At 39.9% G+C, this 17,563-nt stretch overlaps 2 protein-coding genes across 3 annotated transcripts in view; one reads left to right on the top strand and one right to left on the bottom strand.

Annotated features, from left to right (window-relative positions):
• Positions 1-14,005, top strand: part of LOC113685710 (transformation/transcription domain-associated protein) — a 71,986-nt gene extending 57,981 nt beyond the window's left edge. For both annotated transcript variants that reach the window (XM_089181859.1, XM_089181858.1), the window contains exons 93-124: positions 1,462-1,553; positions 2,060-2,136; positions 2,224-2,282; positions 2,371-2,466; positions 2,714-2,809; positions 4,291-4,409; positions 4,822-4,939; positions 5,232-5,344; positions 5,420-5,531; positions 6,036-6,136; positions 6,636-6,746; positions 6,997-7,120; positions 7,506-7,570; positions 7,657-7,744; positions 7,906-7,966; positions 8,647-8,844; positions 8,962-8,990; positions 9,092-9,209; positions 9,391-9,530; positions 9,858-9,957; positions 10,124-10,331; positions 10,551-10,640; positions 10,831-10,933; positions 11,087-11,194; positions 11,339-11,446; positions 11,733-11,807; positions 11,939-11,980; positions 12,056-12,271; positions 12,349-12,490; positions 12,573-12,769; positions 13,122-13,236; positions 13,383-14,005. In XM_089181859.1, the coding sequence (XP_089037985.1) occupies positions 1,462-1,553; positions 2,060-2,136; positions 2,224-2,282; positions 2,371-2,466; positions 2,714-2,809; positions 4,291-4,409; positions 4,822-4,939; positions 5,232-5,344; positions 5,420-5,531; positions 6,036-6,136; positions 6,636-6,746; positions 6,997-7,120; positions 7,506-7,570; positions 7,657-7,744; positions 7,906-7,966; positions 8,647-8,844; positions 8,962-8,990; positions 9,092-9,209; positions 9,391-9,530; positions 9,858-9,957; positions 10,124-10,331; positions 10,551-10,640; positions 10,831-10,933; positions 11,087-11,194; positions 11,339-11,446; positions 11,733-11,807; positions 11,939-11,980; positions 12,056-12,271; positions 12,349-12,490; positions 12,573-12,769; positions 13,122-13,236; positions 13,383-13,492 (3,531 nt within the window). In that variant the 3' untranslated portion in view covers positions 13,493-14,005. The remainder of the gene's footprint in view (positions 1-1,461; positions 1,554-2,059; positions 2,137-2,223; positions 2,283-2,370; positions 2,467-2,713; positions 2,810-4,290; positions 4,410-4,821; positions 4,940-5,231; positions 5,345-5,419; positions 5,532-6,035; positions 6,137-6,635; positions 6,747-6,996; positions 7,121-7,505; positions 7,571-7,656; positions 7,745-7,905; positions 7,967-8,646; positions 8,845-8,961; positions 8,991-9,091; positions 9,210-9,390; positions 9,531-9,857; positions 9,958-10,123; positions 10,332-10,550; positions 10,641-10,830; positions 10,934-11,086; positions 11,195-11,338; positions 11,447-11,732; positions 11,808-11,938; positions 11,981-12,055; positions 12,272-12,348; positions 12,491-12,572; positions 12,770-13,121; positions 13,237-13,382) is intronic.
• Positions 13,730-17,479, bottom strand: LOC113670209 (protein FAM221A). Its single transcript, XM_027186308.2, has 6 exons — positions 17,319-17,479; positions 16,881-17,054; positions 16,034-16,292; positions 14,966-15,140; positions 14,614-14,762; positions 13,730-14,515 (listed from the first exon to the last, which is right to left on the bottom strand). The coding sequence occupies exons 1-6, from the start codon at positions 17,393-17,395 to the stop codon at positions 14,324-14,326; spliced, it is 1,026 nt and encodes a 341-aa protein (XP_027042109.2). The 5' UTR covers positions 17,396-17,479; the 3' UTR covers positions 13,730-14,323.
• Between the last annotated feature and the right edge of the window lie 84 nt (positions 17,480-17,563).

Genomic DNA, 17,563 nt, shown 5'->3' with positions numbered 1-17,563 from the left:
TTTGTTTAACTATTACGTTACGTTTTCTGCACTATTTCTTTTGTAATTTGTTGAAATATTACGTTGGTATGTTGCGCACTATTTATTTTCTAGTTTCTGTAACTGTTACGTTGGCATGTTGCGCACTATTTGTTTTCTGGTTTTTTTAACTTTTACTTTAACGTGTTTCGCACTATTTGTTTCCTAGTTGATTTAACTATTACGTTGCCATGTTGCGCACTATTTTTTTTTTTAACTACTACGCTAGGATGTTGCGCGCTATTTCTTTTCTGGTTTGTTTATTTGTTACGTTGCCATGTTGCGCACTATTTGTTTGCTTGTTTCTTAACTATTACGTTGGTGTGTTGTGCACTATTTGTTTCTAGTTGGTTTAACGATTACGTTGGCATTTTGCCCACTAGTTATTTTTTAGTTTGTTTAATTGTTACCTTGGCATGTTGCGCACTATTTGTTTTCAATTTTTTTTAACTGTTACGTTGGCGGGTTGCGCACTATTTATTTTCTAGTTTGCTTAACTATTACGTTGGCATGTTGTGCACTATTTGTTTTCTAGTTTTTTAATTATTACGTTGTCATGTTGTGCACTAGTTGTTTGTTCTCTGGTTTCTTTCACTGTTACGTTGGCATCTCGTGCACCATTTGTTTTCTGGTTTGTTTAATTGTTACGTTGGTATCTCGCGCACTATTTGTTCTTAGGTTTGTTTGGCTGTTACATTGGTATCTCGCGCGCTATTTGTTTTCTGGTTTGTTTGACTGTTACGTTGGCATCTCGCGCACTATTTGTATCCTGGTTTGTATGTGTATTACGTTGGCATCTGGTGCACTATTTTTTTGTTTGTTTGTTTAACTGTTACGTTGGTATCTCGTGCACTATGTTTTTTCTGGTTTGTTTGACTGTTACGTTGGTATCTCGGGCACTATTTTTTCTCCGGTTTTTCTAACCGTTACGTTGGTATCTTGCGCAGTGTTTGTTTTCTGGTTTGTTCGACTGTTACGTTGGTGTCTCGCGCACTATTTTTTTCTGGTTTGTTTGACTGTTACGTTGGTATCTCGTGCACTATTTGTTCTGTGGTTTTTTTTTTTTGGTTTTTTTTTTACATAACATGATACTTACATTAACTGCATTAAGGTTCCTTTCACGGGACTCTCTACGCACATTGCGTTACACTACTTACAGTACTCTTAAGATACAATTAATATTTATGCTATGTACATTGTTCTACTTATACTACGTACAATGTGATAATGCTCACATATTTAGAGGCACATCATTTTCACACAAAAAAGAGAAACTCTCTTGGCAGCACTGTACAAAAATTATTAGAAAACAGTATGGAGATTATGCATACTGATGTAAGGGCGTAAGAGGTTTATTCCTTCCACTCTTCAGTGCTATCTTTTTATTCTTGGAATCTTATTCTTAACTTAATTCATGCGATAAATTTTCCCACTTCTCTTCAGGTGATGAGCAAGGCTCGTGAAGAACATAACCGCGGCCCAGCTAATCCGCAACTAACATCAGAGTACAATCTGTGGGAAGAGCACTGGGTCAGGCAAGTGTCTTAAACAATCTAATCAGAATGGAGCCTCTGAGCTTTCGATGTGGAAGTTCCATGCGTTACCTCTTGTAATAAGCGGAGAAAGGTTTTGGTTAGGGGTGTTATTCTAAGTGTGATCTGCCCATAAATTTTCCGCGTAAGTCAATGCAGTTAGAAACAAGGAAGGTAATGAGAACTCGCCTTTTGATTACCTATGGAGGTTCTGAATAATGTTGAAACATAGTAGTGACTTTTCGCAAACCACGACGGCGAATTGTTCACATATCTCTTTTGGAACCCAGCACTGCCCTCATAAGTTATTTTGAAGTCTGGCGCTGTGAGAGGCGGTTAATGAATCCAGTTATTTGCAAAATTTTAAAGAAAAATATAAATTGGTTTTTTTCAATTGACGTGTCCTAAGCATTGCCACTCGGGCCCTATTCTCACATGTTAATCGAAATTAGTGTACAAACACCGGTAAATGTTCTATTTGTTGATGTATTTCGTCTCATCTTTTTCAGTTGTTCTAAAGAGCTCGGTCAATGGGATTTGCTGATGGAGTTCGGAAAGACTAAGGGCCACACTAATCCTTTCCTGGGTACGATCGTGAAAAATTTCCTACTTCTTTTGTTCATTTTCTTTTTATAATAACGTGTGTTACTTTCTCTGATCGTTTCTATTTTAGTTCTAGAAAGTGCATGGAGAGTCCCTGAGTGGCAATCAATGAAAGAAGCTCTTGCACAGGTAATTTTTAAACAACTATAAGCTCCAAATAATATTTCTATTATTTTATCAGTATTTAATTTCCACATGTCCTCCTATGGCTTTTCAGGTTGAAGTCAACTTCCCGGAATCAATCGCGTACAAGTTGAACTTATATCGAGGTTACATAGCTATTTGCCACCCGGATGAACAACACCTCAACATGGTTAGTGCCACAATTGTGTTTAATATTCTATTTTTTTACACGCTGCTAGCGGTTTGTTCTACTCGTGATTTGAAGCGAAAGTTATGAGCAAGACGAGAGAGGAACGAGTGGAGATTGGGTCTCGACTCAGTCCCTCCTCGTTCATATTAACACTACCGTAATCGCTCTTTTCCAACCAGTCAAAGCATCTGTTATATCTGCACGTTATGACTGTCTCTTAAAACCAAATACTCTTTTAATGACATAGGTCGACAAACTTGTAGAGCATTCCACAACTCAAGCAATTCGCCAATGGAGGCGCTTACCTCCGATTATTTCACAGCAACACATTCCACTCCTACAGGTGAGCTCCTCTGATTGTTTCGTTTTCATGTTTTAAGCCTTTGACCCCTAAGAGTGACTAACATCTAATTTCTCCTTACAATATCACCCCTGAATCACACTTTAAAGTCACGAGAATAAAGAAAATGATCGCCAACTATAGAAGCTCACGATTGTTTAACAAATTCTCTATGTCAGCACCTTAGCAAATGTACAGAGAACAGTATTGAAAATATGCATACTGATCTTAGGGTGTAAAGGGTAAACAAACGCCCTCGCTTCCAAAAGCGCAGAAAAATATGTCGCGGATGTGAAGAGCTGGACGAAACGCGCTTACTTCGGCGTACGATCGGTTCTATTCTGCATCGGTCTGTAAAACGAAAGAACTGTTTTTCTTATATTTATCCTTTTTCCTTTTCTTTTTCTTTTTTTTTTTTATTTACCAACCAATCACCTGGTTTTTACTTAATCTCTATTTTGTAAGCTTTGCCTTGTTTTTTCTGTGACAAATTCTATCAAATTTTGGGTCGATTTTCAATGCTCTCTCGCCCTCTCCAAAAATAGTTCACACGCATGCTCCTTTGCTCCAAGGGGGTCGTTATCGATTTTACTGAATTTTTCTTTGGACGTTTTGTTGATTACTGTTGATTGTTGATGGTTGATTACCATAGTTATTCCCTTGGTACGCAACTAAAATCTGTCGACAGTGCCAAGGACCTAGGGGTCACAATAAACTACGATCTATCTTGGGGTAAACACGTTTCCTACATAGTAAACAAGGCGAACAAAGTGTTGGGTATAATTAGGCGATCACTTGGAAACGATAATCGCTATGCGTTTTCCTGCCTCTTTAAGTCGTTAGTAAGACCTATACTCGAATACGCTGTCCCCGTCTGGAGCCCCTACCAAAAAAAGGATATCGAATCCTTGGAAAAAGTCCAAAGAAGGGCATCGCGGTTGGCATTAAAGCAAAAACGCGGAGAAATGAGCTATGAAGACCGCTGCCGCCTACTGAATTGGCAAACTTTGGAGAAACGAAGAGAGTTTTTATCTCTGATCCAGTGCTACAAGATAGTTCTGGAAATAGATAGTCTTCATTTTTCGGACTTTTTTGAACTTACTAAATGTAATCGAACTAGAGCCAATCACGATTATAAGCTCTACGTAAAAATAGCTATCGTAAATTGCTACAAATTTTCTTTTTTTGTACGGATCGTTAATATGTGGAATAATTTGCCTAAAGATATTGTACACGCAGGATCATTGACTTTATTTCGTAACAGACTAAAGATTTACATGAATATTGATTGAGATGATGGTAAACAGTTTTTAATTATCTGTATATAATGTTTTGATCTTTTTATTCGGGGAATCTTTTATATAGGGTTAACCTCTAGAATATCCCCTTTCGAGAGATACTTTTACAATTTTTATTTTCCTTCTCTTGATTAAAGTATTGTATTGTATTGTATTGTATTGTATTACTGTTGCTGTTAATTCCAGGCGGCGCAACAAATTATGGAGCTTCAAGAAGCTGCTCAGATTCACACGGGTCTACAACCGCCGAATGTTGGACGATCGACTAGTCTACATGATATGAAGGCTATTGTGAAAACATGGCGGTGAGAAGCTTCTCCTTCCAATATATTTATCCACAACTGTTTTTATAGCACAGCGAGTAAATTCGTTTATTAAATTCAAATTGTCATTCGTCAAGCTTCCGTCATATTCCCATTGTTCGAGCTTACGACGGATGTATACGCATTGAAATAAAGCAGCGGAAACTGCTCTTGATACAACATAGCACAACGGCGTCGAGATTGTTTTTTAAAAAATTTGTGCGTTTGTAAGCTCTTTGTTAATCGAGATGTGAAGATGGGAAGTTTGGAAAGCACCAAGCTCTTAGCTACGTCTCGAGCAATTCTAACACTACTTGTATTTTCAGTTATTATTGAATGTAACAGCGAGTGAAATTAAAAAGACTGATTAACCTTTGCCTACATTCAACAACGTTAAAATTCTTTAAACTTTTAGTAATCGCCTCCCCATGCCGTCGGACAATTTATCTCACTGGAGTGACATCTTTATGTGGAGACATCATCACTATCAGGCAATTGTAGCAGCTTATGAAAGTCAAGCGCAACATGAACAGGTATGTGTTTCTTATCTGCAAATATCTACTTGGCTTACGATGTTTGCCCTACTAATTCTGTTGTCTCTTCTGTTGTCTTTTCATAAAGGATTTAAGAGTAATTTAAACCAGCTCTTGTTAAGTCAATGTCCTTCGTAATCGTTAGCAGACTCCCTGGTAAGCTTCCTAGGAATGCGAAAACTCCCCTTTTCCCTTCAAAACCCCCCCCTCTCCCCCCCTCTCCCACCTTTACTACCCAGGTCAGGTTGAGCATTTGCTCTATAAGTGACCGTACTTTTTTTCTGTCAAGCAGCAGAGTAACCACTCCATGCTTGGTGTTCACGCCTCCGCTTGGGCCATCATTCATTATGGTTACATAGCCAGGAAACAAGGCCTCACTGGAGTGTGTTTGGACTCGCTCAGCAGGTTGGTAGTAGCACACTTAATGCAATTTAATATCACTCTAAACTTGCCGCTGACCTCTTTTCATGTGTGTTACAGGATTCACACTATTCCCAGTGTTCCTATCGTGGATTGTTTCCAGAAGATTAGACAGCAGGTGAAGTGTTATCTGCAGATGGCTGGCGGAATGGGAAAACAAGAGTTGCAAGAGGTGAGTGAAATAGAGGAGCTACAACGGAAGAAAATTGTGATCTTTTCCACTGATTGGCGAGCCAAACTAACGCAGCGTCGGGTGTGCGCGAGGGATCAGTTTTGGCCGGCTGCGTGCAACTTTTTGCAAAAGAATTAATAGGAAAACATAAGAAAAACCGCTATCTCACAGAATAAGAGAAAGAAAATTAAATTGTTCATGAAAATCTGTAAAAGGAAACAAAAGGAAAACTCGAGACTTTTCGAACACAAAGATTTTTCAAGGAGGGTTTTCATGCTAATTTACGTTTTTGCTTTGAGGTCTGAGGTCTACTGTACTATACGCTTCTATAACACCGAAAGGCAACTTAGTTCTAACTGCCTGAAAGCACGCCATCTCATCATCACAACGTTCGCTCATGCGCAGACGTTTGGCTCCTCTCTTAGTTAAACCATACGTGAGGTTCCTCATTATGAAGTCGGAAAATTAGACTAAACTAATGCTGGTTTTTTGTCAATCTTACAGGGCCTTGAGGTCATCGAGTCTACAAATCTGAAATACTTTTCCAAGGAAATGACTGCAGAGTTCTTTGCTCTCAAAGGAATGTTCCTCGCTTACATTGGAAGGTAAATTGAAAGCAGAGAGAACACGACGAAAGAAGAACAAAACGAAAAACAGGGGCAAATTGTCGCCTTAAATTGCTTTGAGTGTCTTAAACCAAACCAAAGCAATTCCAACAGCCAATCATAGGAAGGAAAATATCACGAGTTGCTAAAGTTAACTCGAAGTAAAAACAAGCAACCTGCCTGGAGCGCGGGAAAACGCGAGTGACCAAGTTGCCTTTGGGCTTACTTTTGAATTTGATCGGCTGAAAAAGTGGCGCGAGTTTTTTGGAACAATCACATAACGAAATAAAGCAAATGCAAAGCAATCCCAGACTGCCTTCGACACTCAAGTTACGTCAATCAGTACAATCAGTACAATAATCAGTACAGTACTACTTTGTTTAGCGTCTAACAGGAAATGCGAAGGTTGGATATTTTATTGCCGATAGTTGCTGACCTTTTGAAGCACTTTTATTTCCTCTGCTTAGGGTAAATTTGTTTTATTTTAATGTGTTTGTAGGTCTGAAGATGCTAACAAAGCTTTCTCGCAAGCGGTTCAGATGCAGGACTCGCTTGTGAAAGCCTGGGCACTATGGGGTGACTACCTTGATGGTCTTTTTGTTCTAGAGAGGTAAGAAAATACCCTTCTTTTCTCTTACATCACCCACATATTTGAGTGTTTGTGGTGACTATACCAGCCAGAAAACGACTATTACAATGTGGGTCTCTTTTTTAACTCCACTACTTTAGATTACAGCGGAGCGCGCGCGCATCGAAGCACCATGCCTATAAGTTTTATGTATAAGGCCACATCAATAAATTTGTATTAATTTGATACTTATTTCCTATGCTTCATTTTATTTTTCCATACGTGATTGCAGGAACATACAGCTTGGTGTATCCGCCATTGTTTGTTATCTTCACGCCTGCAGACACCAAAACGAGGCCAAGTGTCGCAAGTATTTGGCGCGAACAATTTGGTTGATGACGTATGATGACGAAAAGGTGTGGTAACAAGATATTTGCAGCTTAATCACAATAGCAACAAGATTCTCACTGCTTATCTGTAGCTCTATTTTAGCTCGAATAGCACATTTTAAGCGTCATGCCCGTGTAATTAGACAGTATGTGCCGTTCAGTTGTGCTCGTAATTATATAGACCGTAGGGTCCGTTTTCTCGTGGATAAAAACAACTTTTTTTATACATTGATACGCCTTACCGAGGCGTTAAGGGGGTAGTCTCTGTAAGAAACTGTGGTGCTGCGTCGTCGGAAAGTAAACTACGATAATTTGGTTTAGTCAAATGAGTTGATAAAGGAAATTGACCACCGTAGACAGTTTCTAAAGCTGACTTCAGTGATGATAAAAGCTCACCGATTTATGTTTATAGGGATCGATCGCTGAAGCAGTCGACAAATATTGTGTCGGTGTCCCCCCGGTTCACTGGCTTCCCTGGTAAGTTACGCCAACGTCTCTTGTCCATTTGTTTCGTGTTTAACATGCGGAGTGAATAATTCTTCATTTTTGTCTTTGGTGCTCAGGATTCCCCAGCTGCTCACGTGTTTGGTTCGACGTGAAGGTCAAAAGATATTAAATCTTCTGTCTAATATTGGTCGAGTTTATCCTCAGGTTAGTGAACGGAAGTAGTTCACTTCTCTTTCGTCTCTCTTTTTCAGTTTGCTTTGATTTGTTCTTTTTTCACGTTGATTGTGTCTGCGCCTCACTAGCCTGGCGATCTGGATGGAAAATCATTTTTTTGTGTTGTTTATCGAATGATATCTTATTTTCAGGCCATGTACTTTCCAATTAGAACCTTGTATCTTACCTGCAAGATTGAGCAACGGGAGAGACGTGAGTATTGTTAATTAGGACCTTAATCGGTTGGTTTTCAAGTAACAGGAGCATATAAGAAAATACAAAAACATATAACTCTATCAAAAATGGTGCGTTTCTTTGTTATTCTTCGATGTTCATTTATATGCGCCTTCTCGGCCCCGTCTACAAGTGTACGAACAATATTTTCCCTCAAAGCCGAGGCGAAGACGGCCCATTTAAGTACCTGTAAAATGAGCTTTATCATCCGTACCAGTGAGAGTTTGTTAGTCAACCATTCACCTCTGAGAACAATCGTGGATAAGCTTACAGCAGAAGCCATGTCATAAGCTTGTACTTACAGTGCATTCGATACTCCTGCGCCTCCAAAGTATATCTGCTCATCGCTGATGCATGTCTCCAACCTTTGACCACAGTTGCATTTTACGTCGTTATTCTTCCCGCATTCACTTTGGTTCGTTGCCTGAGGCATATTTCCCGGGTTCATTGCGGGCGACATGTTTTAGCAACCTTGTCTTTTAGGTGCTTTATTGAATCGAAGTTCGCTTGGATTCTAACTTACAAAATTTAACAGAGAGTAGATTCTTAAATGATTTGAGAAATATTATATTTCACTCCTAGTTAAAAAAATTCTTAAGCTTTTGTAACCTCTTGCTATTATTTATAAATCTGCTGCTTCACTTCTGTTGAAATCCCAGATAAAATGGAGGCAGCAAACATAACAACCCAGCGGTCTTCTACTTCAGGCAGCAACAGTACCGCCTCCTCAGAATCACAAAACGCGTCTTCAGCTACCCCTAAAACCAGTGCAACCGGTTCAGAAACAGGACAGACTGGTACCACAGCCTCGTCAACGAGTAAAAGTGCTGGTTCAACGCCAACAAGCGCTGCACCAGGTATTAACTTACTTGACGTATGTAAACGGAAAGACACTTTTGGGTGTTGCTTGTTTCTGTTTAGTCTAAAGGACGAGACGAGTGATTTTATTAATTGTTAACATTTATTTTTTACAGAAAATGCGGCAAGTTCAACAGCCACACCGGTTTGTAGATCATTAAATTTATTCTTATGAAACCTCTGATCGTACTCTCTTCAAGCTTTTCGAATTGTGTTACATGTCGTCTTTTGTTTGGTTCATTTCAGACAACGCCATCAACACCCACCCCGATGCCTACAACAACTACCTCTGAACAGGCTACAGCTTCGACTGCAGGCTCAGCGACCACTTCTACAACTGCTGGCTCCACGACACCAACTACAGGTACCCCATAGGGGACTCGTAAAAACAAGAACCTGAAAGGGGGGGGGGGGGGGGAATACCAAAAGAAAGAAAAGGTTGCATTAGAATATCCATCAGAAGTTAGTTATTGTCAGTAGTCTTCCCCTATGTACCAAAAGATCTTTGTTGTATAAAATTTTAATGTACATCTTTTGGTTTTCAGCTTCAACACCAACTAGCAGTCATAGTGACCCAGGGGCGATAAGAGCCACGGCCCAGATGTGGCGCTGTAGTAAGATAATGCACTTTTTGAGGGATCTGCATCCAACTCTCCTCTCAGCCCTCGAAGGAGTAGTAGATCAGGTACATATTCATGTCGTAAAATTATACACTATTGTAAGGGATCTTCTTCCAACCCTCCTCTCGGCCCTAGAAAGAGTAGTCGTTTGGATACATGTACCTATTCTGCGATTGTGCACTTTTTGAGCCACTTTCATCCAACTCTACTCCCAGTTCGTGAAGTGGTAGTCAATAAGGTACATTAACATGCACTAAGATTATGCACCTTTTGTTATAAAGTTATGCATCTTTTGGGAGACCACATTCTTACTCTCACTCCTTGATGAGGTTGTCGATCGGTCCATGTCATGATGGGTTTTTGAAGCGGAAAAATTTGTTTTTTGTCGGCAGATGGTTTGGTTCCGTGAAGGTTGGCCTGAGGAAGTGCTAAGGCAGCTGCGCCAGGGACTCATAAAGTGTTATCAAGTCGCGTTTGAAACAAGAAGCGATGGTAAGTTTCTCAGGCTCCTTCATTTTCTGAAACGATGGGAACAAATACCCTTTAATCAGTTGGACGCCTGCACTAAAGATTGGAATTTCTGATGGAGCAGACTTCGGTCATTATTTGTTTATTTGCTTTGGTTTGAGTTGTTAAAACAATTTCGATCTTCCAACAGTTGCAGCTGCCCGAATCACACCACACACACTGAGCTTTGTGAAGAAATTAGTCAGCACATTCGGAATCGGATTTGAATCAGCCTCGAGTGTATCAAGCACTTTTTCATCAGCTGCATCTGAGTCCTTGGCGAGAAGGGCCCAAGCCACGGCTCAAGATCCAGTATTTCAGAGGCTGAAGGAACAGTTCGCTGTTGATTTCGACTTCACGTAAGCAGTGGGAAAAATAAATACATTCTCGTCCTAGGGGACACCTAGTTTAACTTAATGTCCAAGCTTTTAATGTTGGACGCTATTGAACATGATGATGATTCAAGCTTGAAACTGTTTTGATTTTTACTTACTTTGAAGAGGATAACAACTGAGACTGTTAACGTCCAGATATTTTAGAGTGTATGTAGTATCAAGTCATATTTTTAAATCTTACAGTCAACCAGGGTCCATGGTTCTTCACACTTTGATCGGTAAACTGAAGAAATGGATCAAGACTCTGGAAGAAAGAGCAAAACTTCTCCCAAGGTAAGACATATTTGTTTCGAATTTGAGAAACAACCTAGTAATGTTGCATGCATTTTAAGCTTTTTTCATATAGATGTGGGACAATGTACGTATTTGCTTATGTATGTTAGTGTGTGTTGTATGAGGTACACTCAGGGACAAGCTAAAAGTAGTTATCAAGCTAAGCGTGAACCTCTCTGTCTCTTTGTAGCTCTTTTCTTTTGGAGGAGAGATGTCGATTCCTCAGTAATTTCACGACCTCTACAGCAGAAGTGGAGCTTCCTGGCGAGTTTTTGATGCCCAAGCTCAACACGGTTAGTTGAAAAGAGAAAGCTACCCTTTTCGCTCTCTTTTGAATAGAAATTCAGCCAGTTGGCACGATAGAGCAACTTGTTTTAATGACACAGTGCTGTTAATCTCAAGTTAGTAAATAAGTGTTGAATGTCTATGTTTTAATTTCTTTTCAGCATAGTCCATACTATATTAGGATCGCTCGCTTTATGCCGCGGGTTGAGCTCGTTCAAAAGCACAACTTTTCTGCTCGGCGCCTTTACATCCGGGGTAATAATGGCAAGGTATGACCATATATGGTATCATAATGCTTATCCGTGAAACGTGTAATTAAAAGAAATACACTTTTTTACCTAGAACTTAAATCAGTGTAATGTTTGTGCTACTTTCTTACTTTTTTAAAGTTTGAATTGTGTTTTACCTTTCAGATCTATCCATACCTTGTAGTGAACGATGCGTGCATGACGGAATCGAGAAGGGAAGAGAGAATTCTTCAACTGTTGAGGCTCCTAAATCTTTATTTAGAGAAGAGAAAGGTACAAGTGATGAAGTTTTAGAGAAGACATACAACTTTTGTTTCTACAAAAAGAGTAACGACACAGAAAGGTTCTTCTCATTTCCTCAAACAAGGGAAATACCTCTTCTGTATCCCATGGTCCTTTCACGTGACTCAACTGCCTCGTTCTCTTGCGGGTTTTTTTTTTTTATTTTTTTTTTTATTTTTTTTGGTAGAATCGTTACATGCTTTGAACACGGCTAAAAATCTCTCCAACGTTTATTACTGTAATAAATACTTAATAGATTTGATTTTTGTTCGTTTAGGAGTCCTGCAAAAGACACCTATTATTTACGGTACCGCGTGTTGTAGCTGTATCACCTCAAATGCGACTCATTGAGGTAAGTCACGCGATGTTATGATCAGTCACGCGTTATGGTTTATCAGTCATGCATTGCTGTAAAGTTGTTCTGCTCCATGTCTCTTTAACTTCATTCTTCGTTATGTTAATCAGTTTCAAAATCTTTTTTAGGACAATCCGTCTTTCATTTCTCTAAGGGAGATCCTAACGGACGTAAGTAGCCATTTTCCAGCACTTCTCTGTTTCCCTACCAGACTCCTCATATTTACCCATTATTTTTCTTCGTAGCGTTGTGATAAGAAACACGTGGAGTCTGACGCACCAATCGCGTTGTATTACGAGCGCCTCGCTTCTGTCCAGTCACGTGGCTGTCAGGTGACTCACCAGGTTCTAAAGGACATTCTCAGAGAGGTGCAGCTCACACTGGTGCCAGAAGTCCTTCTCAAAGAATGGGCCCAGTACACGTATCAGGATCCCTCTGATTATTGGACCTTCAGGAAACAGGTACGTGAAGACCTCTCACTGGTCTTTGCTCAATGAAATAACCGAGTAAACTAAATGTTAGTTTTCTTTTCTTGTAGCTTTGCATTCAACTCGCTCTCTCTGGTTTTGCTGAGTTCACTCTGCATCTTACAAGACTGGGACCAGAAATGCTTCAAATTGCGCAGGACTCGGGCCGACTAACTGTCTCTTACAGCCGCTTTGAGCTGGACGACACAAAAGGTAGACATCAATCTTTGGTAAACCATTTTGTAAATAAAATTTTGCAGGACTGAGTTGTGCTTTCGTTTCTTTTGTACCCAAGGCGAACTGGACGCGAACCGTCCCGTACCTTTCCGACTAACTCCGAACATTGCCGAGTTCGTTACGCCGGTCGGTGTGAATGGAGTGATGACGGCAGCGATGGTGTCAGCGGCGCGGTGTTTAGCTGAGCCTCATTTCAGTGTTCAGAGTATCTTGAAAGCTGTGTTGCGAGACGAGATTATTGCTTGGCATAAAAAGGTCAGTAAACGTTCCCTCCGCTACTTTGAATTAAAAAGTAGAGGTTAAGTTTATCCCGCCTTTAACGACGTCCATAGCCAGCTACTTAAATATCGGGGGAGAGGGGGTGGGGCGGGCGAATGATGGACGTCTTTGAAATATTGGGTGGTTGGCCTGTGCCGCTTAGTTTTCCAAATCCTGACTTTCTTTCAGACAAAAGAATGTAATTCCCACATCCTTTTGTAGACCCCTGGCCTTGTAAATCCATACCCGTTTTCGAATCTGGCCATAAAAAGTTCTACTTGGTTTGTGTATCTCTTCTGCTTGGTTTTAGAGTTTTAAGTAAATGTAACACTCTTGCTTCTAATTGCAGGAACAAGACGAGGCCCACACCTTTCCCCTGAGTAACCCACCGACTGATATGGACAGCGAGCTGTTAATTACACTAGTGAACGCAGCTGTAAAGGCCATTACCACCAGACTACAGAGTAAGTCAAAGTATCCTACAGGATCAGCACGAAAAGTTTCATCTTAATTTATACCACAGTAAAAATCGAAGTCTTTGGTCACTTATCTGCTGATACCACAAATTAATAACTGTTTAACGCATGATTATCATTCATTTACTTCCTAGACTTGGCACAATACGAGGGAGGGGAGACTAAGGTGACAACTCTGATAGCAGCGGCCACTAGCCCTGATAATTTATGCCGCATGGATCCAGCATGGCACCCGTGGCTCTAGAACACTTTATCCTTCTAGTCCATGGCGAAAAAGGAAAAAGGCATATACGGTTGTGATTTCAGTTTATCAGGAGTAATATTCACGAACATTTCCTCCGAATTTTCTTGTTTCTCTGAACACCTCAGAGATGTTTTGTCCTTATTAACAGTAACCATTTGGTTTCAAGGCATTTTCTGGTCAAAATGCTCACTTAGTTTTCACGTCATTGTTTCTTCAAATACTTCGCTTTCCACATTAGATTTGTGTCTGAGCAGCAAGGTTTGTATTGATCATACATATTTATTTTAGGTCGGTAAAATTTATATAGTTATGTTCAACTGCTCTGACTGAACAACTTAACACCCTTAACTACATAGAGATCTCAGGTATTAACTTAAACATGACAGTCAAATTGTCCAAGAACTAACATGTAATCATGCAAAAGTTGTGCAAAAGTTGTGAAGAAGACTAATTATTAGTAGCTTATCTCAGGTTAGGCTCTTGCAAATCATGTAGAAGCAGTATTGTAATTTATTTTCTCTTGTGTTTTTATTTCATTCATTTAAAAAAAGACCCCCTCTCTAATAAGCCCCTACTTTAAAAAGCCCTCTCTAATACGCCCTCCTCTCTAATACACCCCTCTCTCATAAGCTCTTCCCCCCTCCTAGAAGCCCCCCTCCATAATAAGCCCCTCTCTCTTGTAAGCCCAAGTAATTTATGAGCCCTCTCCTTCCAGGGGGTTATTAGAGCATGGGACACATCAAGTGAGAGACAAAAACCCTTCTCCCCCATCTTAGACACACCACTACACACACTTTCTCTCTATGCCAGTAATCCCCTCAAGATGTTTCATCATCTGTTGCTCTGCCTTCCAGTCTGGGATACAGGGCTTCGAGAGGATACAGGCTTGGTTGCTGATTTCATCTTACTAGGGCCAGTCTTCCTTGAGGCACTCCCTGTGCTCTGCTGTGTAGTGCCTGGCCCTGTCAACCTCTTGGGTTGTGGTGATCGCTGCACTCTAGACTGTTCCTTTTCTGCCTTCAGCTGTAAAACCAGGAATGTTTACTTGTCAAGTCTTCCTACATATTGTAACTCGTAAATGTGAACAAAACACAAAGAGATTTACATTAAATTTCACTCACTCTGGCTTGGTATCGCTTCTCAAAATAGGCCATGTCCTCTTCCTCAGTGGTTCTACATGCCACCTGTCCTGCACCAGCACCCATCCCATCCTCTAATGACAGCCCAGCCAGACCAGCTTGTACTCTGAGGAAAGGGTGGTCATTAGGTCCTGGGAAAAACAACGAAATTGAAAAACTGTAGACATCTTGCACAGTATGGAAAAACTCCTGTTATACATATTTTAAAAAAAGAACACCAGTTAAAGCAGAGCTCTTGTGCTTGAATTTAATGTCTTTTTCTGAGGTTTTTGTGAACATGTTCTTAATCTAGGAAGGCAGCAAACCCTGGCAATTTTTTTTTTTTTTTGCATACCTACTGGCTGCTCCAACATATGCAAGGGTGGTGGGCCAATTCCACTGTCATCCAAGCGCATGTAGCCATCCATCAGTGAACTGAACCCTGTGATTCCACCCATGGCAGCATAAGGCACATCATGGCCTATTGGGTGGCCACGAGATATGCGTTCTTCTTTTGTTTCAACAATTGTCTTTTGGGGAAAAATTTCAATCAAGAAACAAAAACAGCTTGCTCTATGCATAGGTCATTAAAGTCAAATGGTTACTGTGAGTACTGGACTTGAAACCTGGTGGAACCACATGCAAGTCCTCTTCCCTGCTATCTAACCCTCTGAACCTATAGAGTGACTGACATCTAATTTCTCCTTAGAATATCACCCCACATATCACACATTAAGGTCATGAGAACACAGGAAATAATCACGAACTAAAGAAGCTCTTGACTGTTACATCAATTCTCCTTGTCAGTGCATTATTGTATAGAGAACAGTATGAAGAATACGTATACTGATGCTAGGTGTAAAAGGTTAAGTAGGAATACTCTAGATGAGGGTTTTTTGTTGGTTTTGTTGTTGTTGTTGTTTTTTTTTTTTCCAAGACAAACTCAGTGGTTGTGCCCTAAGAACAGCCCACTGTCTGGTCTACCTTCTGCAAGTTGAGACTCTTAACCGATACATTTAAATTTATTTTGAAAATTCATTTCATTCTTCAGTAATTGTGTCAGCCCATGAAAAAAAATTAATGTTTTGCCAAAAGTAAGATTGTGGTATGAGAGGAGAAGAATCCCAGTCTTCCAGAGAATGTGAGAGCCAATTTTTTAAAATCTAAATCTAACAATGAGGTAAAGTTTGGACAGTTTTACTGCATTTATCAATGAGTATAAAATATGAGCTGTTCCTTCTTTGATTAACAAAAATTTGCAGGAGCCAAAGCAAAATTGTCTACAGAAATTCTAGCAAATTTTAATGATGTCTCATTTCCTCTTAAGACCTCTGAAAACGGGGCAGGGGGATGGGAGGAGTGGGAGAAGGTTTGCTTACTCATCTAGGACCCTAAGTTAAAAACAATGGCACATTTCACCAACCTTGTGAGCATAAGTTGGTTCTCCACAGCCACAAGTGTAAGAACTTCTGAATTTTTTACATGCACATCCTTTTGAACACTTATATGGTACCACCTCAGAATGATCATCAGCAAAGTGTTTACACTGACATCTGATTGGCTGGGTGCCGTTCTTTGGTACATAGTGGTAACTCTTACATTTACAGCCACTAACACAGCAAGGGACTGGGATTGGTCTGATTTGCGGTAGTGTCTCATAATCAGTTTTGTGTTGTTTGTACCTATGTTGGAAAAAAAGCATTAAAAGTTCTTTGTAAGTTTGATTTCTTGTATTTTGGAATAAAATGTTACCAAATTATTTATTTTGCTTTTTTTCTATTTCTCTATGTGACCCTACATGTGACTGCTGATAAATGGCTCCAGGAAATGGTTTGCTCATATGTAATACTGTCATACTGTAATCTCCTGTAAAGAACATTCTGCTTACGAGTAGAAATGTCCATGCGAATTCATGCAAATTGTCAGATCACTTCTTTAAGCTGCCAAAGAAATACCCCCCCCCCCAAAAAAAAAAATAATTAAGAGCCAAGATTTCCATATCATCTATACTTCATTATACATACAGTTGTTTGATTAAAGAAAACTGTGATATAAACTAGTTTACCAATGCGGCTGAAGTTTACGAAATAATGAAAAAAAAAATAGTAATCGATTACTAGGACAATCGTCTCGCTTACCCCAAAATATCGTGATTTGCCAGCGTCTCGCAGATCACTCATTAGTATCGATTTTCTCGTTGCTGACAATCAACGATACTTTGCTCAAAGTCATCTAATAATTGTCAGTAATTCCATTTTTGCGTTTCTCACCTGTGATTGCAGAAACACATTGTTTCAGGGCCGACCATCTTGCAGTCCATACCGTTTGGTGCTGTCCAACTTACATACAGCCTGTTCTTCATTCTCTGTGGCAGAACTTTTTTCTTGTACTCTTCATATTCTTCAGGAGTAAAGAGTTTTCCTCCGTCGTCATCCCCAACAATTCTGAGAAAAAAAAATAACAACAGTCTTTTCGAAATTATGCAAATGTAGCACAAGTGTGTCTCCAGCTAACTGCGCGCACTCTGCAATTCTGTTGCAGCATTCATTGAAATGCAAAATCACAGCTGTTAGGTTTATATAGGTTTAGAAGACCTGAACCATTGTAAATGACTCATTTCACACGAAAATGCTGCTACTGCATGCCAGCCAATAACCAAGCTCGCTTCGATTTAAATTGCTATCTTAGATCGCATTTAGGTGACAAACCTTCGATATTCCAAGTATTGATCTATAGAAGCCGCAGCAGTACTATCCAGCTTTAGATGTATTAGATCTCCAGCCATCTAGCCGCAAGAAAGGTCAAAATTCAGACAAAAATTCACAGCAAACAGCTTGGTAGAGGCTTCCTTCGTTTCCAAAACGACTGGATGGATGTTGTATAAGCCATACCAAATGTCCTTCAAATTAGTTCCAGTCTTTTTCCACAAAAATCGTTGCCAGGCAAACGTGAA

This window comes from Pocillopora damicornis, chromosome 9 (assembly GCF_964200805.1).
Source record: "Pocillopora damicornis chromosome 9, jaPocDami1.2, whole genome shotgun sequence".
Lineage (NCBI taxonomy): Eukaryota > Metazoa > Cnidaria > Anthozoa > Scleractinia > Pocilloporidae > Pocillopora > Pocillopora damicornis.
This window is presented reverse-complemented; position numbering and strand designations above follow the sequence as displayed.

What these genes read in the sequence shown, in the direction of transcription:
- LOC113670209 (XM_027186308.2), bottom strand. Translation starts at nt 17,395, where the DNA reads ATGGCTGGAGATCTAATACATCTAAAGCTGGATAGTACTGCTGCGGCT. An exon ending in TATGTTGGAGCAGCCAGTAG is followed by an intron (nt 14,763 to 14,965) that starts GTATGCAAAAAA and finishes TGTTTTTCCCAG; the next exon opens with GACCTAATGACCACCCTTTC. An exon ending in AGAAGCGATACCAAGCCAGA is followed by an intron (nt 14,516 to 14,613) that starts GTGAGTGAAATT and finishes CTGGTTTTACAG; the next exon opens with CTGAAGGCAGAAAAGGAACA.